At 39.8% G+C, this 20,729-nt stretch overlaps 1 protein-coding gene across 2 annotated transcripts; it reads right to left on the bottom strand.

Moving 5' to 3' along the window:
• Positions 1–4,845: 4,845 nt before the first annotated feature.
• Positions 4,846–13,377, bottom strand: MARVELD2 (MARVEL domain containing 2). 2 transcript variants are annotated; one of them, XM_038170756.2, is made up of 6 exons: positions 11,069–13,370; positions 9,420–9,452; positions 8,261–8,397; positions 7,501–7,672; positions 7,041–7,091; positions 4,846–6,153 (listed from the first exon to the last, which is right to left on the bottom strand). In XM_038170756.2, exons 1-6 carry the CDS (start codon positions 12,068–12,070, stop codon positions 6,037–6,039), a joined length of 1,512 nt encoding a protein of 503 aa, XP_038026684.1. In that variant the 5' UTR covers positions 12,071–13,370; the 3' UTR covers positions 4,846–6,036. The 2 variants fall into 2 exon arrangements, with proteins under 2 accessions (XP_038026684.1, XP_038026685.1); XM_038170757.2 differs by lacking the exon at positions 9,420–9,452 and having other exon boundaries at positions 11,069–13,377.
• Between the last annotated feature and the right edge of the window lie 7,352 nt (positions 13,378–20,729).

The raw sequence follows: 20,729 nt of genomic DNA, 5'->3' as shown, positions 1-20,729 counted from the left end.
TTACCACAAGACAAGTGAAAAGAAATAGTAATTATGTAAAAGCGTGCTGTTTCACGTATAAAAACAGATGGGAATCTTTTCAGATTGACATAAAAAATACAAAAGTAAATAGTTTCAGGCAGTTTGATGTTTCATGATTATGTTTTGCTTGTACCTAAAATAATTATGAGCAGCATCAATCCATCTTAGAGGCAGCACACAGTAAAAGATTTATTCAGTCCTACCTGTAGGTGCAAAACTTCATCTCTTCACAGAGGAGGTAGAGGAAAAATAGAGCTACTGTACAGTTTTTAAAAATGTTTCTAGGCAGTAAAGACTCCAAGTAGCTTTAATCTTATATATATATATATATATATATTTTTTTTTTATTTTTTTTTTTTTTCCCCCAAGAAGAATAGAAGAATGTAAGGGGATTTGGAGGAGGAGGGAATTATGTAAAAACAAAACAGTTCTATCTGACAAATTGTAAGAATTTATAAACTAAATTGTTTAAGTGTAGTTTACAAAACCACCAAGCTACTCAAAAAAAACAACCAAACAAACAAAACTACTGCACAAAACATGCACTAGTTAGCACATCTTTGAGAAAGTGGGAACTGGAGACCTATCTGCAGATGAACAAGCAGCCAATATACAGCAGTGAAGCCTTTTGTAAGGCTCTGTGCATGATATCAGAAATGGTACTATGCACTATTTTTTGGGACCTCCAACCTGAAAAAAATGTTTCTCCTACTCTAATTTCAGGATTACCTGAACTGCAAAAACTGGAATCCAAGTAATAAACAGCAGCAGCAAAGCCAAGCAACAGTCCTTACGTGAATGAGCACTTAACATGATTATTCTTAACATCAGTATTGATTTTCTGAAAGAAGCATGACTACTTCACAGCCAATGTACTGACCTGTATACCAGCTAATAGATGTTTTCAAGTATAGTTTGAAATTCAAGTGTGGTTGTTAAAGAAGCATGTCATATCAGTAATAAATACATTATTAAAAAAAAAAAATATATATATATATATATATATATATATAATCCTAAATGAAACAGATCTGAAAACCCTAAATGAGACTAACTTATTTTTTCCAGGTTTTCTTTCTTTGTTTCTTGTTCCACCCCTAACTCAAGTATTCAGCATTCAAATCCTCTACAAATACTAGTTTACTTATTAATATAGCTGAGCAGCTATTTCTACAAATTCAAACCCTTTCAGGTTTGCAGAATCAATTGATCAATAGCAAGGTTTTACTCCATACATTGTCATCAGTGAAAAACTATATTTTACAGCACACTTATTTATTACTTTGATCCAATGTGCTGTAGGTAGGTAATACAAATAGGTAGACTTAAGTTACCAAGAATTTCATAAGCATCATAATGAAGCACACATTGTTTTAGCCAACATCTCTGCAGAGCAATCACAGCTTTACTGGATACAGTGGAAACGTGCCAAAACTGGGTTTGACCTCTTGAATTACAGGAAAGTCACCAAGCATCCGTTTCTAAGGGGTGTCACTCTGCATCCAAGTAAGACAAGAAACGAGGAAGATGACATTTAAACAAAAGTAGTATTTCCTTAAACAGGAGCAGGGAACTTAGCAAAACTTACCATTTCAGTATCTTTCAGACTGCAGCATTTATCAGGAGCAATTTATAAATACACAGGAAACAGATGAGAAAGAAATTGACTTTCAATTAAAGCAAACCTGGGAAAAATCTATGATGTTTAAAAGGAAAACAATGAAAACTACTTACAACTAAACAAACAAACAAACAAAAAACTTCATTTTAATAAGTTAATATAAGCTAGTATGTAGTTGTACCTTGATCTACTCCCACTAGGTCACACACCATCCTTTCTTAAGAAGGAAAAAGTCCAATTTATAAATTGTCAACATGAAAAGACAGGTGCAAGCTAACAATTCTAGCAGAAAAAGGGAGAAATTATGCTTTTTTCAGAACAAGGATACTTTTTATTATCAAGGCAAAGAATTTTAATTCTGGACAGGAATGCATCTTTCAGATGCAAGACATCTATAAATGCGTCTTTCAGATTATGATAGTCCAAATGTTTCAAATCCCATAACAATTTTGAAATGAACTAACTAAAAATTCAAATCCATACCCATTTGGTTTTTCATTAGCACCAGTATCTTTAGTTGCTATGTTGTCATTAAAGCCAATTGGCCCTTCTATGTGATGCAAACTCTTGTTTATACTCGTTAGACAGTGCTAAAGGTACAAATTAGCAAAGAGTTTATGAATACTGCCCATTTCAAACTTAAGTCCAGTTAGAAAACTCTTATGTTCCTGGAAACTGCAGGACCTTTGCCTTTGTGGATCTGCAGAGACAGGTGAGCATTTTCTCAGACGAAGACTGAAGCATAGAAGGTCTTCCTACATGAGCTCATTGTCTGAGATAGACCCTATGTGAAAATGCATGCTGAATGTTTGCTATGTATAGCAATATTACGCGTTAAGATTCAAATAAATGATAACCACCCTCTGCAAAAAAACCAGTCACACTAGTAAGGTCACATAGCAGACTCTTTACATGTACATTTAGCCATGTAGATTAACAAAGTCAGGAGTAAAGAGACTGCATAGAGAGATCTAGGTGATAATCATCTAGTAAATACAGTTTACCTAGTTTACCTTCTGTTCTTTAAGGGTATCAAGAGATCACTTTCAATGATTGTAATTAGTTTTCAGTAAATTTACTCCACGTTTCTATCTTGTATTTGTTTGGCTTCAACTCCCAGCCATTAGTTATTTCATTAATCTTGATTTCTCCAAGAGATTAGAATGTCTTTGTTTCTATTTTGGCAGTCAGAGCACTGTAGCCAAGTTTCTTTTCAGTCGTCCTTTGATAGGTTAGATCAAAACCAGCTCACCAATTACATACACCGAAACTGCCTGCTTAGCAACCTTTGGCCTTGTGACAGACTCAGGATTGAGCAAGCGATTTACACAAAGGTCGTAGTGTTGCCCTGCCGGATTTCATAAGGTGTGAAGGTAAACGCCTTCTCCTGTGGCACCTTGCTAGGAACGGTGGAAAGAGCCACACTCAACTGTCTCTGCTGAGCTTTTTCCCTTTTTCTAGCACTGTGCGCCCTTTTCCCTACCTATTTGTTGGGAAATCAGCAGGAAGAGAAGCATGATGTTTCTGGAAAGGGTATGCAGAAACACTGTCTGAGGGTCCAGAAGCCAGTTTCCCAGAGACCAAAACTGAGACCACTTTCAACGGGAGGCTGAAGATGCACCTCAGTGTTCCTATGTGAGAAAGGCCAACTAAGCATGCAGACAATCTTCTGTAAGGCCTTGATATGGTCCCTCCTCCACAACACTCTTGCATTTAGACTGGTAAGATACAGATTTGTTAGATTGCAATATTTCGGTACTTAAAGGGAGCTTATAAAAAAAGATGGAGAACAACTTCTGGTTGTGCAGATAACTATAGGACAAGGGGGAATGGTTTCACACTAAAAGAGGGGAGATTTAGATCAGAGGTTAGGAGGAAATTCTTCACTCAGAGCATGGTGAGGCACTGGCAAAGGCTGCTCAGAGAGGTTGTGGATGCCCCATTCCTGGAGGTATTCAAGACCAGGTTGGATGGGGCTTTGGGCAACCTGGTCTGGTGGAAGGTGTCCCTGCCTACGGCAGGAGGATTGGAGATGGTCTTTTAAGGTCCCTTCCAACCTGAGACATTCTACAATTACAATACTTCAATATACACAGGGAGTTTATCAGAAAGATGGAGCTAGACATTTTAACTGTAGTGACAGGACAAAAGGTAATTGTTTTAAATTGAAAAAAAAAAAAAAAAGGTTAGATTTAGATTAGACATAGGAAGAAATTCTTTACTATGAGGGAGATTAGATACAGGAGCAGGTTGCCCTGGGAAGTTGTTGATGCCCCTTCCACCAGGTTGGGTGGGGCTTTTCACAACCCGTGATGGTGGACTAGATGATTTTAAAGGTCTCTTCCAACCCAAACCATTCTATGATTACCCAGAAAACAAAGTCAGCTTCTTTTTTTAGCATTTTATAAACATCAGTTGATCCTTAAACTTCAATTAGTCATCTTCTGGTACTGACACAGAGCTCAGAATTTCCACTGAGAACAACAAGAAGTCTGAGTGTACAGTGAAAGGGCATTTAGATTGCAGTCTTGGACAGGGAGCTTATAAACAAAAGTTAATTTTTTAACATATGTAAAGCACAATAGGTATAAAACACTTGGCCTAGCTCTGTTATAAGGTAGAAAGGTTTCCTCTTCATTGAAAAGGAGAAATAGCTGTAGGAGAGACAATTGAGACAAGTAGGAGAAAAAAGTATAACACTTACTGCTGTCTGACTTCAGGTTGACAGAAATACTGAAAGACTGTTCAGGTGGATCAGACTGAAGTTTTTTCAAATAAAGAGGTGCCAAGTTTTCTAACTCTCTCTGTTCCCATAGTATCTTGTGTTATTTACTTCATCCACTAAAACTCATGGAATTTAAGTGGCTGATAAAACTGGAATGTCAACTTCATAAATATGAATGTGAGTTTGCAGCCATCACGATCGCATCATAAATGATAAGGGCTCAAAACTCAAAAGGGAATTAACACTCAGAGAGAGGTATAGCAATGCACTTCCAACACTTAAAATTGTGGCTACACTGGCACTACCATCACTGTTCAAAACTGGAGAAGGCTTTCCTACACCTTCCCATTGCATTAATGCCAAAGTTGAAACCATTTCTTTTGAAGAAAACACAATCAATAAAGCAAGTATTAAAATAACCTTAAGCAGAGCACCTCCTTTCCAACCAAATGCCTTTATGAACAATAGAATAACATGGTTACACTGCCTTTTTTTTTTTTTAATTAAAATGTATTTAAGAAAAGTCAAATTGCAGGTATAGAAAACTGTACAAAGAAACTACCAATGCTTCTAACAATTTCACTAAGTAAAAAAGTAAACAAAGATGTGAAAAAGCATACAAAGAAGAGAACTCAATAGCTCGTGGGAAGATTTGCATATATAAACCTGTATCTTCAAGACACAATATGAAAATGTATGCTTTAAAAAATACACAAAACATCCTACATGCCCTTATAAAAGATGCTAGTAATTTATACTTCAAATGGGAAACAATTTCGTTCTCTGAATAATGAGTTCTCAAACACTTGCACCAAGGTAATCTTAAAACTTGTCCAAAACAAAAAGTCCTGTATCTTGCAGACAAAGAAAATGAGTGTTTTCCTTTTCTTTAAGCCCATGGAAGCCTACTAAGATGAACCCTAAAATATATGTAGAGAACACTAGCAATGCTAGTGGACCACTAAACATGATTCCAACCCTGTACCTCTCTTCCCTTAAGGCCACGTATTTTCTGTGTCATCTTGACAGAGGCGCATAAGAAACAAAACACAACCCAGCATACAATCATTGCTTAAACAGGAACTTATTCTGCATCCCTTATTAGGTGAAATTCCAGATAACTTCTGACATACAGCAGAGAATTTGAAAATACAGTAGTCTTATAAAACTGATTTCCTACTTTCCAAGTAGAAAATAAGTCTATAGGGTACTTCTGTGTCATGAATTACTCTGCCAAACCGCAGCCACAAGGAACAGCTCAACTCTTTCTGATACCATTAAGACGTCATCTATACATGAAATCTGAAATTGTTACAGCATTTATATACACACTTTTGATACAGTATTTAGAACTGTTTTTTCTAGTGGACTCTGCAGATACAGTATTTTCAAATAAAGTATGCACCTTTAAGAGGCCAGGCTGTGTACTGGCTGATGACAGCAGAATGTTAACACTGGTATTCTAAACATATCTGACAGCTTCTCTACATGGATTTATAACTGATCTGCATACAAAACCTGACCATAACATACAATATCTAAATAAGTGACAAAATGATTAGGCAGTTATCCCCGTAGAAAGTGTACAGTTCTGAAAGTAAATAAATATTTTAAAATATGCATATTGATTTAAAAACCAGAAAGTAGTATCCCCGAGGTCAAGGCACTACTATATTTGTACATTCCAATTCATAACTTTATCATAGTCCTGAATTCGTTGTTTTATGTGAGAAAGCTTATTCTTGAGGTATTCACAACGCTCCTTTTTCTCCAGAAATGCAGGATCCTGCCAAAAATACACAAACCCTTATATTAATATTCATGTTTTCAGTTTCATCCAAAAGTAGTCTATTACCAGTGATATTCTTGATTAAGGACATTATACAATTATTCTCCAAAATCATATTCTTTCTTTTCTTATTTCCTTCCTGTTTCCCGTTCCTTTGTGAAGGGCTACAGGAAGAAGTTTTGCTTTAATGAGCTGTAGCTACGCAGTAAACAAAGCAGCTTTTAAACAGAAATCTCTACATATAAGTGACATTCTACTACATAATTTTATGCATGTGTTCTGGTATGTCTAATAAGCCCCTTTCCCAAAAGAGCAATGAAACTTAGCGTGGACACAAAATTTGAGTTTTATGAAAAAAAGGGTACTTTTAATGTGTGACTTTTTTAATAGAATACTGCTGGCATTTAAAAATGACAAAGTGAAACTTTTTGGATCACAATGGACATTATTTTTGGAAGTCCACTTTAATTTCATGCCACAAAGAAAACACAAAACTTCTTTTGAAGGCTAAGACTATCTTTTCTGTTAACATATCTGTAGTCTGTGCCAGCTAGTGAATGTATATAAACGGGATCCCAAAGACTAAGCAGTCCTCTGAAAGGACTCTGGAATATTAATAGATGAGATGTACTCTTAGAAGACTGAAACACTCAATAGAGTTTTCTTCCACATCTGACTAGTAAAATCATTAGTCTCAAAACAGGTTGTTGACATGAATGAAGTGGGTAGTATGCTACAGTTTTAAAAGACAAAATATACAAAGCCCTGTAATTGCTACGGTTACCCTGAACTAGCAAACTGTACCTAGTATCAGAAATGCTGATATTTACATTCTCTTTGCTATTCTTTAGATTCATGAGCAACGTAAAGCTGAAATCACTCACATTTTTCTTTTTCTTGTATTCTTGCAGAACTTTTGATATCCTTTCCTGTTCCTAAGAAGAGAGACCACATATTTTTAAACACATTGAATACACTCCTAATCTTCATGTAAATTCTACAAGATGCTTGTCAGAAGTCAATCTCTCAGTTGATCAAATTTATTGATTTATTTTAGTTGTACATTCTGAACTTGGGAAATAGTGAAAATAAATTGATTAATTTACTCCAACTTAAAAGCTGATCGCATGAAAAACAAACAAACAAATAAACAAACACCAATACAATCTAATTGCAACTTAGCTGCCTTGACTGATGACCAAACAGGAAAGAACATATTTGGGGAAAACTGTCTCTCCTACTGAGCCATTGCCAGTGTTACTAGATGTTGTGCCCAAAGAAAGTCAGTCAGAATCTACTTAATATTACCTGTGCTTTCCATAAGCCCATTTCACAGGTACTTACATATATACTTCCAGGATGATGAGGAAGCTGTCTCATCAATGCATCCAGCTCATCAAACTTTTTTAGTACAGCATTAACTTCCGCAGACAGTTCTTTATACTCGGCAAACTGATCATTGAATACTGCTTTGTACCGGTCTCGCATTTCATTTGTTTGAATTGCTGGGTATTTCCTTCAGAAAAAGGATTTTCAAGAACTAGTATTAGACATATGACTTCAAAAAACACACAGACCCTTGACATCAATATAGTATTCCTGTATTGACTGCTAATTTTGTAACCTGCTGAAATTTTCATGTATGCAAAGCATTGAAAGCTATGACAAATAGTATATAAATCGATTTATGGTCTCATACTTGACCATGTAAAGGCCTGCTCTTTAAAAGAGAGTATATTATCAATTTAGCACTAGAGTAAGTAGAAGATTAGTCAAATTTCAGTGGCTAAAAAGTCAAGTAATTTCCTACATATGTGGTGATTTCCCACCCTATGTGGTGGTAATTACACTCTGGTAATTATTCTACACATTAGATTATAACTGTGTTCTAACATTTTGGTTGTGTTTGGGGAGTTGTTTGTTTCTAAAAGTCCAGATTCCTTGTTTACATTGCTGTGTCTACAGCATTGGTAAAGAATTATGAGTTCCCACAGTACACACAGTATGACACAGAAAACATGAACGTATATATGAGAAATATTGAGTGAAAAACATCATTTGAGTATTCTCCATTATGTTCTTTTATCAAAGTTAAGACACTTACGCTAAATAGTCTGGCATCACTATAGGTTTAGGAATGTGTCCTGCAGGTATATGACCATTAAGTAGTTCCTGTTTCCTTTCCACTGATTTAAGCTGGCTGTAATTGGCCTCTTCTCTTGGTCCATCATCACTGTCATACTAAGTTTTAAAAGGAAAAAAAAAGGTTAGTTCCAAATAGAAAGTCAGCTGTCCTTCAAATGCAATATAACAAACTCCATAAAGTAACCAATTAATGTGAAGTATTCAATTAATATGAAGACATTAATGAGAGAACTGAACAGCAGTACATTCTTTACAACCTTTACTATAATGAGAAAATTATGAAAGAGTTACAGTAATGTTTCTCATATAGTAACTGGACTTTCCTCTTCCCCTTGCATAATATTCTACAGTTTATCCCTTAATCCAGAAATAATAGCTCATGGAGTTGTCGCAAAAGACATTAAAAAAAAAAAAAAGGCTCCTGATTCAGTATTGAAGTAAGCAACAGAGAAGACAGTGGTGGGAAATTCAGAGTATCTACTGGAAGACATTTAGGACTGAAAGAAACACCAGAAATTCTCTGGGAATCATCAACATCTTTTGTATTAAGATCCCATTCAAACTCTGTACTACATGCACCTGCTTCTTTCTGCAGCAGAAGCACTAAAATCCTCTTTTTTGCTGATATTTCAAAGCTTGCAAAGGGGACTTGAAGAAGTCTTAGAGTCACAGAAGCAAACTGAAGTTACAGAGCACCTACTACTGTGCTTCCACCGGCTACTCTCTGATCTAAGTAAGCAACCAGGAGGGAAAAAAATCCCTAAAACGTGCAATGCATCAGACGCTCTGCTGTTACAGGTAAGTCTGCAAAACTCTATGATAAGTGCTATAGAACTTGTCACTTCATGAAAGAGGGTAAGGTCACATACAGAAACAGACATTGGATTTGCTGTCTACAGTAAATTTTATAACCTAGACTAATGAGTGATAACTTCTTCACAAGCTTCTTCCAAATCTTCTAGGTAGAACACCATCCCAACTACATTGAAGAATTAAACCTAATCTTTTCCTAGCCTCCTCCCCGAGTTGGTAGGTCAGCCAAAATGAAGAGTCAAAAGAAAAAGAATACACACTTTGAAATGCTACTAAAGAAAGAGAAAAATAAATTTGCTTCCTACCTTCTTTTCTGGTAAAGATGACTGTGTTTTCATCTATAAAACAAACAAACAAACGACAAACAAACAAAAAAAACCCCACGACCTTTAATGTTTTATTTTAAGCAATAATGAGATTAAAAAAAAACCAAAAAACACAGACACTTAAACTTCCTCCCCCACCCCCAGAGTCATGCTGTACAGATTGTTATGTATTTATATTCAAGTATGAATAAATTTAGCATAAGGAATACTTTCAGATCAATTTCTCTAAAGACTATTTAAGAATGTTGGAATGAACACAATCACCAAAACCCACAGTATATTCTGTAGCACAGCTGTATGCAGCAGTGTAGAGGAAATACTCCATCCAATTCCCAATCACCTTGATTATTTCACATTCCAGCCTATATTAACTTGCTGACATTCTGCAGTCTAGTTCATTGCCTAGCAAACACAACAGTGCGCCAACCAGTAACTCAACCAGCAGCTATTTTGCGGAGCACTCTTCAGACTAACCTCTCACCTGACCTGTATAATTGGCTTTAGAAGTATTGTCTTAAAAAAATAAAAATCTTAAATAACTAGAATAAAAGAACATTGATGATAAGAGGGAAGAATGTCTGAGCAACCTTCTATTTAATGCCAACAACCACCTCATTCTTGAAGGACATATTTACAAATTTGTTAAAAATAAAGTTTTATCATACATCTGCAATTCACTTTTCAAAAGGGAAGCCTCGGTTTCATGCAAGATGTTGGCAAAAAAAAAAAAGACAACATAAAATGAAACTGCTACAAATCAACAAACTGCAATCACTAAGCTGATGAAACAACATGGTATCTCTTACTAAAGTCATTTAAATAATGACCCCTAGTAAATTAGGCTTTCACAGGTTTCACTGCAAGATTTAAAGGTACATTAAGTTCTATTGATTTAAAAAAAAATTTTGTTGGGGCATTCACATGAAAGAGGTTTTTATGCAGATGACTTTGAATGTTCTAGCTGATAGTGCTAGGTCTCCACTATTACAGTTTATCATTAACTAGGTGAGCACTGAAAGTTTCTAGTAGGGGCAAAGCCAGCTGCAAATGCAAGATGGTTTAATTCAAAAGATGAAATTAATTGAAATCTGAGACACCTAGATCTAGGCAGCTCTATATTACCATTATTGCCTAGTACTACTATATGCAAAGCTAAAAAGACAAAAAGAAGTAGCTTAGAATTTTGCTTGTAAGTCCAAATGCATATTTCATATTCTTATTGTGGCTCATGCTAGCACTTCACATGCTGAAAGCACATTCTTCAGAGAAATGCTAGGTGGCTTTAAGCCCAACCCTACTAAAGAGCTGAACAGGCACATTGTTCATTTCTTCCTTTGTTTGGAAAACACATACCAGGAAGCAGTTCATCACCTGCTGCAGGAAGAGAACGCAGTATTCCAAAGCGAACAGAGCTCTTTCCCTACCAAAGTCAATAACAAAAAAGATTTTGGGCCAGGCATCTTCAATGCACCTTTTATTCAGTGCTCTGAGATTTGTGAAAGCCCACCCTCAAAGGCTTTGTGCTTGCTGCACACCTGATATGACCAGTCCTTGACACAGGAAAAGATCTTGGAGTGTTGCCCACCATGCCATGCCCACCAGAGAGAAGGCGGCTGCTCAGGACCTACCTCTCGTTCCATTAACTCCCGGTGCCTCCTGGCTCCTTCGTGCCTCCACAGCTTCAGACAAACCAATGCGCTAATCAGATAGATGACCACCGTGACGAACAAGAAGATGATTGCTGCTGTCTGACCCCCTTCTATGCGGCAGAAAGAGGCGTTTATTGGCGTCTTAAAAAACTGGTAATAGCAGAGACCACCTCGGTTGATGTCGTTGACATACACTATGCCCGCCGACATGTACAGAAAGAACATGGCCACATTAATGCCAAACTCTGTTAGCGGCCACCAGTTGGAATCGAGGAGGATGGTCCGGTAGTACATCGACATGCCGAGCACCAGCAGCACGATGGTGGCTATCCACGCCACGCCAGCTACCACCAGGATGAAGGGAGTTTTGGGTCCGCTGTAGTAGTAGCCTCCGTAGGTGCCGCTGGCCCCGTAGCTGTAGGGCTGCGAGTACCCGAACATGTTGTACCACTCGTTGTCCTTGTGCACGTAGGCCGTCACGCAGGCGAAGACGGCGGCGCCCAGCAGCAGCTCCACCACGCCGAGGATCCTGAGCAGGCCAGCCCAGGACTTCATGTAGGCGTACCGCTGATGGTAGGCTTCCACCCGCTCGCTGTAGGTCATGCCGGTGGGCGCACGCTGCTCCAGCGACCCCAGCGAGTCCCCGCGCAGCATGGCTTCAGCCTCCTTCCTCGACGGGCAGCTGCCCCCCGACCCTCCATAGGGCTCCCTGTAGGAGCCGGGCACCGACCGGGGCTCTGCCCGCCTGGCGCCGGGCGATGCGGGCGGCGAGCACTCCACCCCATCCGACACGTACCTGATGTCGGACGCCGTGCTGCCCCAGCCGGCCTCCCGGCCGCGCCGGCCCTTGAAGAAATTCTTCCAGGAGTCGGGCACGAAGCGCCGCACCGGCTTCAGCTCGGCGGGGCCGCGGGGCGGCTGCAGGGGCAGCGGCGGCGGCGAGGAGCCGGCGGGCGGCGGGGACGAGGCGCTCCGCGACATGGCGGGGGAAGAGCCCCGGCACCTGCCCGCTGCGGCACCGGCCCCGGGGCTCCGCACCCTGCCCGGCCCGGCCCGGCCCGTCCCGTCCCGTCCCGTCCCGCCCCGGTGGCCTCACCTGCGGCGCCTTCCGGGCGGGCGGGACCCGAGCGGCGGAAACCCGGCGATCTCCGAGGGACAGCCGCAGGGAGAGCGGCCCCGGAGCAAGGAAGGTTTCCTTAAACTTACTTCTGTCGCTGTTGTACTCGCTTTTTTTTTTTTGTTTTTGTTTTTGTTTTGTTTTGATCCTTGTGGGTTACTTGCACCGCTCAGGGCGGGCAGGGAGCGTCCTGTCGTTTCGTATTCAGCTCAGGAATACCCGGAATTCAGTTCAGGGGAAGCAGGGGGAACTTGTATTGGTGCTGGCTTGACCTTCTAGCCCACCCAAGTAGCTAAAGGGGCACTTCAGCGCAGACAAGTATCTCTTTAGCGAATGCCGTCGTAGCACATTAATCTGTTAAATTAGTCGGTGATACTTGGTCACTCTCCTATTCCTCTGCTTTAATTCATGACTGCTTGAGCTGCGGCTGGCTGCAAGGCAGCTCACCTCCACTGCGCTGGCTCAAAGCAAGAGGGAATCCATCCTGCTCGTTCTTATTTGTCCTGCTTTTCTTCAATTAAGTCTGGCACGCCTGGCTCTCTGTCAACAGCTACCTCAACCTTTAACCTGGCAACCATGTATTACCATGAAAAAAAAAAAAAAGTCTCCTGCTCTATCAACCCAGGAGCTGCTGCAGCAGGAGGGGACTGCCCACGCGCCACACATGTCCCCCCATCACTTATGCTTAACAGCTGCTGGTTTCTGACTGTAATACCCTCTGTTCATCACTGCCAATTCAAGCTATTTGTATTCTTTTCTCTTGTTGCTATCTTCAGTATTATGTTCCATGGCTCTGTGCCAGCAGTGTTTAGTACGTATGTTGGGTTTCAGAGTGGTTCTTGGGTAATACAGACTTCATCATACAGTCTGTATTTAACTTCACAGTTAAATTAAGAAAACAATCCTACAGTGATAACTGTGAAACACTTTGTCAGATGCCCTGACAAACTCTTTCTTTTGGTTAAGAAAAGGAAGTTAGTCTCATTTCAGTTAGGTGTGATCACAATCACACCTTTTATTAGAAAGATCATCACAATTAAAGCTTTTTTTTCTGTTTCAGAGATACCAAGGTCATAGAAATGTATCTGAGGCTCTAGAGGTATAAATGAACCCCATGGTTCAGAAGGCAAGGTAGAGTCAAAATACAGCATATCATGCTGTGTCACTCCACTAGCACTAAACAATCTGTATGTAGATCACTATAGTCTTGTAATTGAAAATATATTTATATGTGTTTTTTTTTTTTTTTTTTTTTTTTTTTCCCAATCATTCTAACATAGAAGCTTCAGTAGATGTAGTTTTATATTAAAAAAAAAAAAAAAAATATCTTTGTTCCAAAAAAAACTGTGGTGTACTGGGTCTGGCTGGGATGGAGTTACCTTTCCCAGTAGCTGCTCATACAGTGCTGTGCTCTGCACTTGTAGCTAGAACAGCATTAGTATCACACCGAAGTTTTGTCTATTGCTGAGTAGTGCTGGCACAGCACCAAGACTCCCTTCAAACCCCTCTAAGATCCAGTGGGCTTGGGGTGGGCAAGAGGTGGGAAGGGGACATGGCCAGGGCAGCTGACCTAAACCAACCAAAAGGATATTCTATACCAGATGGTGTCACACTCAGCAATAAAAGCTGGGGAAGGGGAAGGAGAAGGAGAAGGGGGGGCTCTCATTTTGAAGTCTGTCCTCCCAAACATCCACTGTGCGTATGGAAGCCCTGCTTGGCTGAACATCACTTGTTGATGGGAAGTAGAGAGTAATTTCTTTTCTCTCTCAGTGTGCTTCGCACAACCTTTGCTCTTTTTTTTTTTTCTTTTTTTCCTCCCCTCTTCCTTTTTGCTGTATCTCAACCCTTGTCTCAACCTGTGAGTCTTTTTCCTTTCTAGCATACTTTCTTCTCCCCTTCTTCTAAGGAGGGGGAGTGAGAGTTTTTACCTTGCTCAGCAAGGTAAAAACACAATATATGGTACTCTCAGTAGTTTGATAGGCAAAAAAATCCACAAGATAAAAACTAGTGCTGCAATCTAAATTCAGAGGAAGCACTCCTTCAAATATTTTTTGTAGTTCCATGGATGTATAACTGCTTCAAGGGAAATAAGGATCATTTCCCTTTATATCTTTTTTCTTACATCTCTTATCTAACACTACACGTAAATACAGTTTTATCTAAGTTCCAGGTTAATATTTTTTGTCATGATAAGCAATGTGCAAAGCATTCTGTACTGTTTGTATCAATTCAATTTAATTATCACTTAAATCTTTTTGATTGTAAAAATGAAGAGTTTGTCCAGACATTTTATCCTAGATTTTATCTAGGACAAAGAACAAATATTTGATACAATGGAAAAGAAAGCTAAACAAAGATTACAAACAAGACTGCAGTTAAAATGTTGCTACTAAAATTGAAATGTACTAAATTGATTTGATCTGGAAAAACTTTTGAGAACCAAAGTACAAAGTGATCAGGCTGTGAGTGAAAATGTCACATCCCTATGTGTACACTAAAGATGTTTCTGTACGAAAATTGTTTTTCCCCCCCTTAATTTTTCAAAAAAGTGATCTTCAAGAAAATAAATGAAAAGTTTACCTCCTGAAATGTCTATTCAGTGGTAGCTTCTCAACAGCTTGAAAAAGAGTAATTTGAGCTGAGGGAATAATCACCAGCATCATATTGGGTAGATCATGATGCATATATGATTAAAGACGATGAAAAATAAATAATTCATAAGTTTACTTATGTTGTCACGTATATATTTGAATTATTTTAGATACAAATCCAGTGTATATATATTTAAAGTGTTTATCACATTACCAAAACATATTTATGGATTACCTCCACAGAATAAAAAGTCCCTACTGCTCATTAACCGTGTATTTAGGATGTAGAGTTATTATTACATAGCCTACATAATGAATTCATCTGGATGTTAAGGCCTTAGTTAAAGACATAAAGTCTTTTATTACAAATAATTAACATAGCAGGGAGAACCCAGCTGTCTGAACAATGGTTTTTGGATTACATACTATACAAAACAATTTTTTCTGCATGAACCATCATTTAGATTGCCTCATGTTACACATTTTATAAAATGTACTGCAAACTTTTTTTTTTTCCTACTTCTATTTTTTTCTATTTGAAAGGGATCAGTAAGCAATGAAGATCAAGCTAAGGTAGTCTATTAGGTTTCCAAAGGGCTTCTCACTAAGTCGCTTAAAGCCTTTTAAAAGAATTCTTAAGCCTGAAAGAATGACTTAATTTGTAAAGCCTGATTAATTATTAATAGATAGGAGTGGTGGGTGGGGTCATGAGTTAATGATTAACTACTTCAGTGGAGAAAAGTTGCAAATACAGTTCTGCAGAGATCTGTTGTAGCACCTAGGTTTTCTGGTAAGGTTATGGCTGTCAGAACTGTGCAAGTACTTTTTGACACCAAGCAACAGGGCAATAATGTGACGAAATTCAATTTACACATATATCTGAAGAAATCTGTGCAATCACAAAGGGAAAATGATTTTTAAGTACTGCAGCATGAGGACCCTGTCTTCCATATTTGTAAAGCATCACATAACCCTCACTTCTAGAAAGACAGATGCTTATTTTAATTCCTTAATTCTCAAACTCCAAGCTGGAGGACCATGACTGTGGGAATGATAACCTCCGAACCATCTCTGAACGTGTATGGGATTTGCTACTCCAGCTGGATGCATGGGGCCCAATAGGATTCATCCAAGGGTACTCAGAGAGCTGGCTGATGTCATTATGAGACCTCTCTCAATTATTTTTCTATGGTTTGGGGAATCTGCAGAGGTCCCTGTTGACTGGAAGCTAGCAAATACTGTTTCAATTTTTAAGAAAGTCAAGAAAGAAGAACTTGGTAATTACAAATGTGACTAGACCATAATTAATGTATATATCCTGTACCATTAAAGGTATTACGGTGATCTTCTTGTCTGCTGGATGACTACACACAAACTACTGATGAATGAATCCAGAAAAGAGATAAGCAGTTAGAGTTTATATGTTGAGATAAAATTGGTTAATTTTTATTTTATTTTTTTTGGCATATCATTGGACATTAAAGTTTCCTGAAAATTTTAATCCTTTGATTATAGAATTCCTCTCCCATGCAAGCCAACATTTTTCTCACAAGTAGGCAATATCAATTCAGCTGTAAGAAATTACCCAGAACTTTGTTATCTCATTAACAAATACTTCTGATGAGCACATAAAACAAATCAGCAGCAATTTGTTAAACTTAGACAACAGTTTAAAGTTTGTTAAACTGCACAGACTTCAACTTACTTGCAGAAATTATTAGCAGTATTTCATCTCTAATTGTGCCTCTAAACTAGATTCTGCCAGGAGCCTGCTCCAGTGGGGGCTCTGCTTGGTCTTCAGCCTCTTCCAGGCCACATCCACCTGCTCCACCAGGGGCTCCTTGACGGGCTGCAGCATAAAGATCTGATCATGGGCTGCAGGGGGACAGCCTGCTCCACCAGGGGCCTCTCCACAGGCTGCAGGGGAACTTGTGCTCCATGCCCGGAGCACCTTCTGCCCTCCTTCCTCACTGAACATGGGGTCTGCAAGGCTGTTTCTCTCACGTTTTCTCAAGTCCTGTGCCACCACACATCATTTTTCACTCTTTCTTAGGTATATTTTCACAGAGGTGCAAACACCTTAGCTGGTGAGACCAGCTTTGGCCAGTGGCAGGGCCCTTTCAGAGCCACCTGGAACTGACTCTGATCTAACATGGGGCAGCTCCTCATATCTTCTAACAGAGACCAGCCCTGCAGCTCCCATGCTACCAAAACCTTGCTAAATAAACCTGAAACATGCACACTAAAATAAAATCCTGACTGAAGCTGGACAAAATCTGTAGACAAATGGCCTGCATCTCCCCTGCACTTGATGTAGTTTAGAATTCACTAACAATACACTATCACCTATACTGTATTCAAATTTTGAGGCAATATGGCTTAATTCTTGTTAATTTATAAGATAATAGTTGCCTTCTACCCCTCATAAACACCAAGAGAAAAATCTAGAAGTTCAATTTAAAAGTACAGAAAATGTGTATATATATATATATATACACACATAAAATGACAGTTACCTTTCAGTTACTACAGAGGACATCAGCACTGCTCACATGTCATTCACTGACTCTTCAGACATCACCCATATTAAAAGAAAAATCTTCATCTATAAAGATGCTCAAAACTTTATCTATAAAGGGCCTGTGCACCTGATCTACTTTTGAAGTTGACCTCCAGAGTTCTCCTACAGCCTGATTATTCCACAGTGTAGACAGATTGAATACTCATATATTGAGATTAATGAAAAAAAAAACATTGTGCTTGAGAATTTAAGTCACTGACGGGTTTTGTTTGTTTACTTGTTTTTAAATCAAACAGGAATTATGCAATTATCGCAGACGTGCCTTAGGCAGAACAGGTAAGGTACCTCAAAAATATTCTGTTAATTGAGAAGTGTGAGAAATGTTCAGTAGCCTACCTCAGCAATATTCTGTTAAGTGAGAAGTGTGAGAAACATTCAGTAGCCAATAACTTAGGCTCATCCCTTTTTAGGGTTTCATTAGTTAATTTAACCCCTCATACTTTACAAAGGGGCCCACCAGTGCTCAGAGCCGACCCATGAGCAACACAGTCCATGCCTCTGTGAGAGCACATCCATGAAAACAAACAAACACAAACCTGCTGCTCAACAGCAGCTGAGAGAGCCAGGAGCGAGAAACCTCCCCGCAGACACCAAGGTCAGCACAGAAGGAGGAGGAGGAGGCGCTCCAGGTGCTGGAGCTGAAGTTCCCCTGCGGCCTGTGGACAGGCTCCTGGTGGAGCAGGCTGTCCTCCCCCGCCATCCCCTCCCTTCCTGATACTTGGGCAACTGACCAAACACCACAGCAAATATACCAAAACTTCTAGACTGTTACTTAGATAATGCCTACGTCCTCTTTCCTTGCTCATTCAACCTCAAACAGCTCTGTCAAATACTACATACCACACCTTTAACACCTTCAGTAACCCTTTTTAACACTTCTTTGTATCTTTCTCCAGCCTTTACTTTCACCAAAGGCTCACTCATTGGCCAACGTAATTCCATACCTTTCTCCCTCCAGGATGCTGAAACGACATATCAGTAATACCATATTTAATCCCATTTTCCTTCTTTCCTTCTTCTTCCACTCAGGATATTTCTATTCGAAGTGGCCAGCCTGGCCACACTTAAAACATCAAATCAAAGCCAGTCCCTGCTAGGATTCAGGCCACAACACAAGCAGTCTTCCTTGCCTGCCATTCCTTCATCTCTCTTCCTCTCCTTTCCATCCTGGCCCTGACTCCCCCTGAAGATTTTCCTCCTCTTTCTCCAACCCTCTGCCCCACTACTTGCTGCACTGTCAATACCATTAGTTCCGCTCTCTGCTTTTCCTTCTCATCTCCCCTCCTGACATACAGCTTCAGGACCTCCCGTAGGAGGGCCCCCCAGTGAATGTTCACTACATCCCCCCACCTTCTGGAGCATTTTCTGTGGATCTTGCCATGCTTTAATCACAAAATGAACTTTCAAGAGCCCTTGGGATACCGAGTCCTTGGGATTCATTCCCAAGTACTTTCACATTCTGACCCCAAGTCTCTCGTATGATTTCTCTGTTGCACACTGTTACTATTCCAGCCAGGATCACCAAGTGGGTATTTCTGCCCTGCTGGTATTACCCCTGGTCCAGGAGGATGGGCTCTTTCCCATTTTTGTATAGCAGCTTTCCTCCTAATCTTTCCTATTTCTTTCCCTGCAAACAACATACTTATAGACATAATCCCCCCCCCCAGGTTAGGTTCTAGGAACTGGTCTAATTGTTCAGCTAGGCTGTTACAGTCCTCAATTAAAGACTTCATCTCCTTCTTAAAACTCCTAACGTCTCTTCTGGTAAAGAGGGGGGATAGTTCACCTAAGAGGATACACAATTAGTGTTAATACTGTTAGTATCAGGGAAGGCAAAATTCTCAATATCTCTTCTACCTTGTTCTAATTCTTGCCAGAGCCTAGAGTATGCTCCTTCTTTAAGGACAGTGTTAACTGCAGTCCCTGTCTCCCTTCCTGGAGCAACTGCTGCTGCCACCAGTGCAATATTATAGGGAGCATAACTTGGCTCCTTCTCCAAAAAAAGAAATCTTATTGTTTACATATAAAGTTAAAGCCTGAATTTTCATCAGACCCATATTTTGGCCAAAATACTGCTGTTTCCTTAATTGGTTCTTTTGTCCAGACTGATACACAATACTTAATCTTTTTTTTTTTTTTTTTTCATCATCTCCTCTAATTTTGAGATTATTTTTCTTATCATTCTTCAGGAAGAACTGTCGGCAGGCACTCCCCCAGGGATATCTTCCTGTCCCCTGGAACCCATATTTCCCATTTTTCCTAGCCCTTGTCAGTGTGCTGCTACAGAAATTTCCCTCCTGCAGGGTACCACACACTAACGTTCCGTTTGTGGAAAACGGGGGTGTACTGCCAAACACTTCCCTGTGCAAGGGCTTACCATACACCAAATTTCCCGAGACTCATCCCTTTTCTCCCTTATCTCACGCTTCGTCCGTCTCCAGCCGCGCCCCTCGCGGAGCTGCGGAACCGCGATCAGGACTCCACACCCGCTTCGGACAAAAGCACGTCTCAATCACACATCACACAGAGTCCCCCGAGGCAATACTTAATATTTCTTACCTTGGTCTGTGCACAGAGTTACTGGATCAATTCTTAAAACCCGGAGTGCCTACCTTCTTCCCTTCCCCACTACTTCACGGATCCTGCCTCAGTCTCGGGGCATACCTTCCTGCTACTGCGGCGGTGGGGCTCCTCGGTAGGTAGGATCCCAGATGAGACCCCAAATTGTGAGAAACACTCCGTTGCCAATAATTAAGGCACAGGCGAGGATCTCAGTGAAGTAGTAATTTATTCGCGATTGCAATAGCGGGCGCCCCACAAGCAGGAGAGCGCAGCTACTAGTTCAGTAACACAGTTTATACAATTTTTTTTTTTTTTTTTTTTCCTCGAGGACCGGGACCCTCCCCCTGTTTCCTCATTGACTGGGTAATCCAGGGTCACAATCTAACCGGTGCTTCACAGACAATACATGGCTTTCAGTTGCCGGCCTGTTATAAAACACATTTCTTTTGACTTTTATACTCTTTGAGGTGGTAATGTTTCTTACACGGTGATTTCCGCCTAATTGCTCTAAGGATTCTGATTGTCTGCATTTTACAAGGTAGTCTGCCAAGCTTTCTTATCACTGCAAACATGTCTCAATGCTACATTCCTTTCCACTAAACAAAGTAACTTTCCAAAAACAACATTTCTGTTCCCACAGAAGGCATGTGATGAAATCCTGATACTAATAGCAATTATATTGGAAATGGCATTTCATTACTGCACGCTATCAAAACGCTAGAAAAAAAAACATAGATTTCGGCTGGTTTACTCAAAATTAAAATGTACATTAGATGGAAGAAAGAACAG

The sequence above is a fragment of the Anas platyrhynchos genome, chromosome Z (assembly GCF_047663525.1).
Source record: "Anas platyrhynchos isolate ZD024472 breed Pekin duck chromosome Z, IASCAAS_PekinDuck_T2T, whole genome shotgun sequence".
Taxonomy (NCBI): Eukaryota; Metazoa; Chordata; class Aves; order Anseriformes; family Anatidae; genus Anas; species Anas platyrhynchos.
This window is presented reverse-complemented; position numbering and strand designations above follow the sequence as displayed.

Bases quoted from the DNA above. Each gene is read 5' to 3' on its own strand.
- MARVELD2 (XM_038170756.2), bottom strand. From the start codon at position 12,070: ATGTCGCGGAGCGCCTCGTCCCCGCCGCCCGCCGGCTCCTCGCCGCCG. The intron at 9,453-11,068 runs GTAGGTCCTGAG...TTTGTTTTATAG, and splicing joins GGGAGTTAATGGAACGAGAG to ATGAAAACACAGTCATCTTT. The intron at 6,154-7,040 runs GTGAGTGATTTC...TATTTTTGGCAG, and splicing joins AATACAAGAAAAAGAAAAAT to GATCCTGCATTTCTGGAGAA.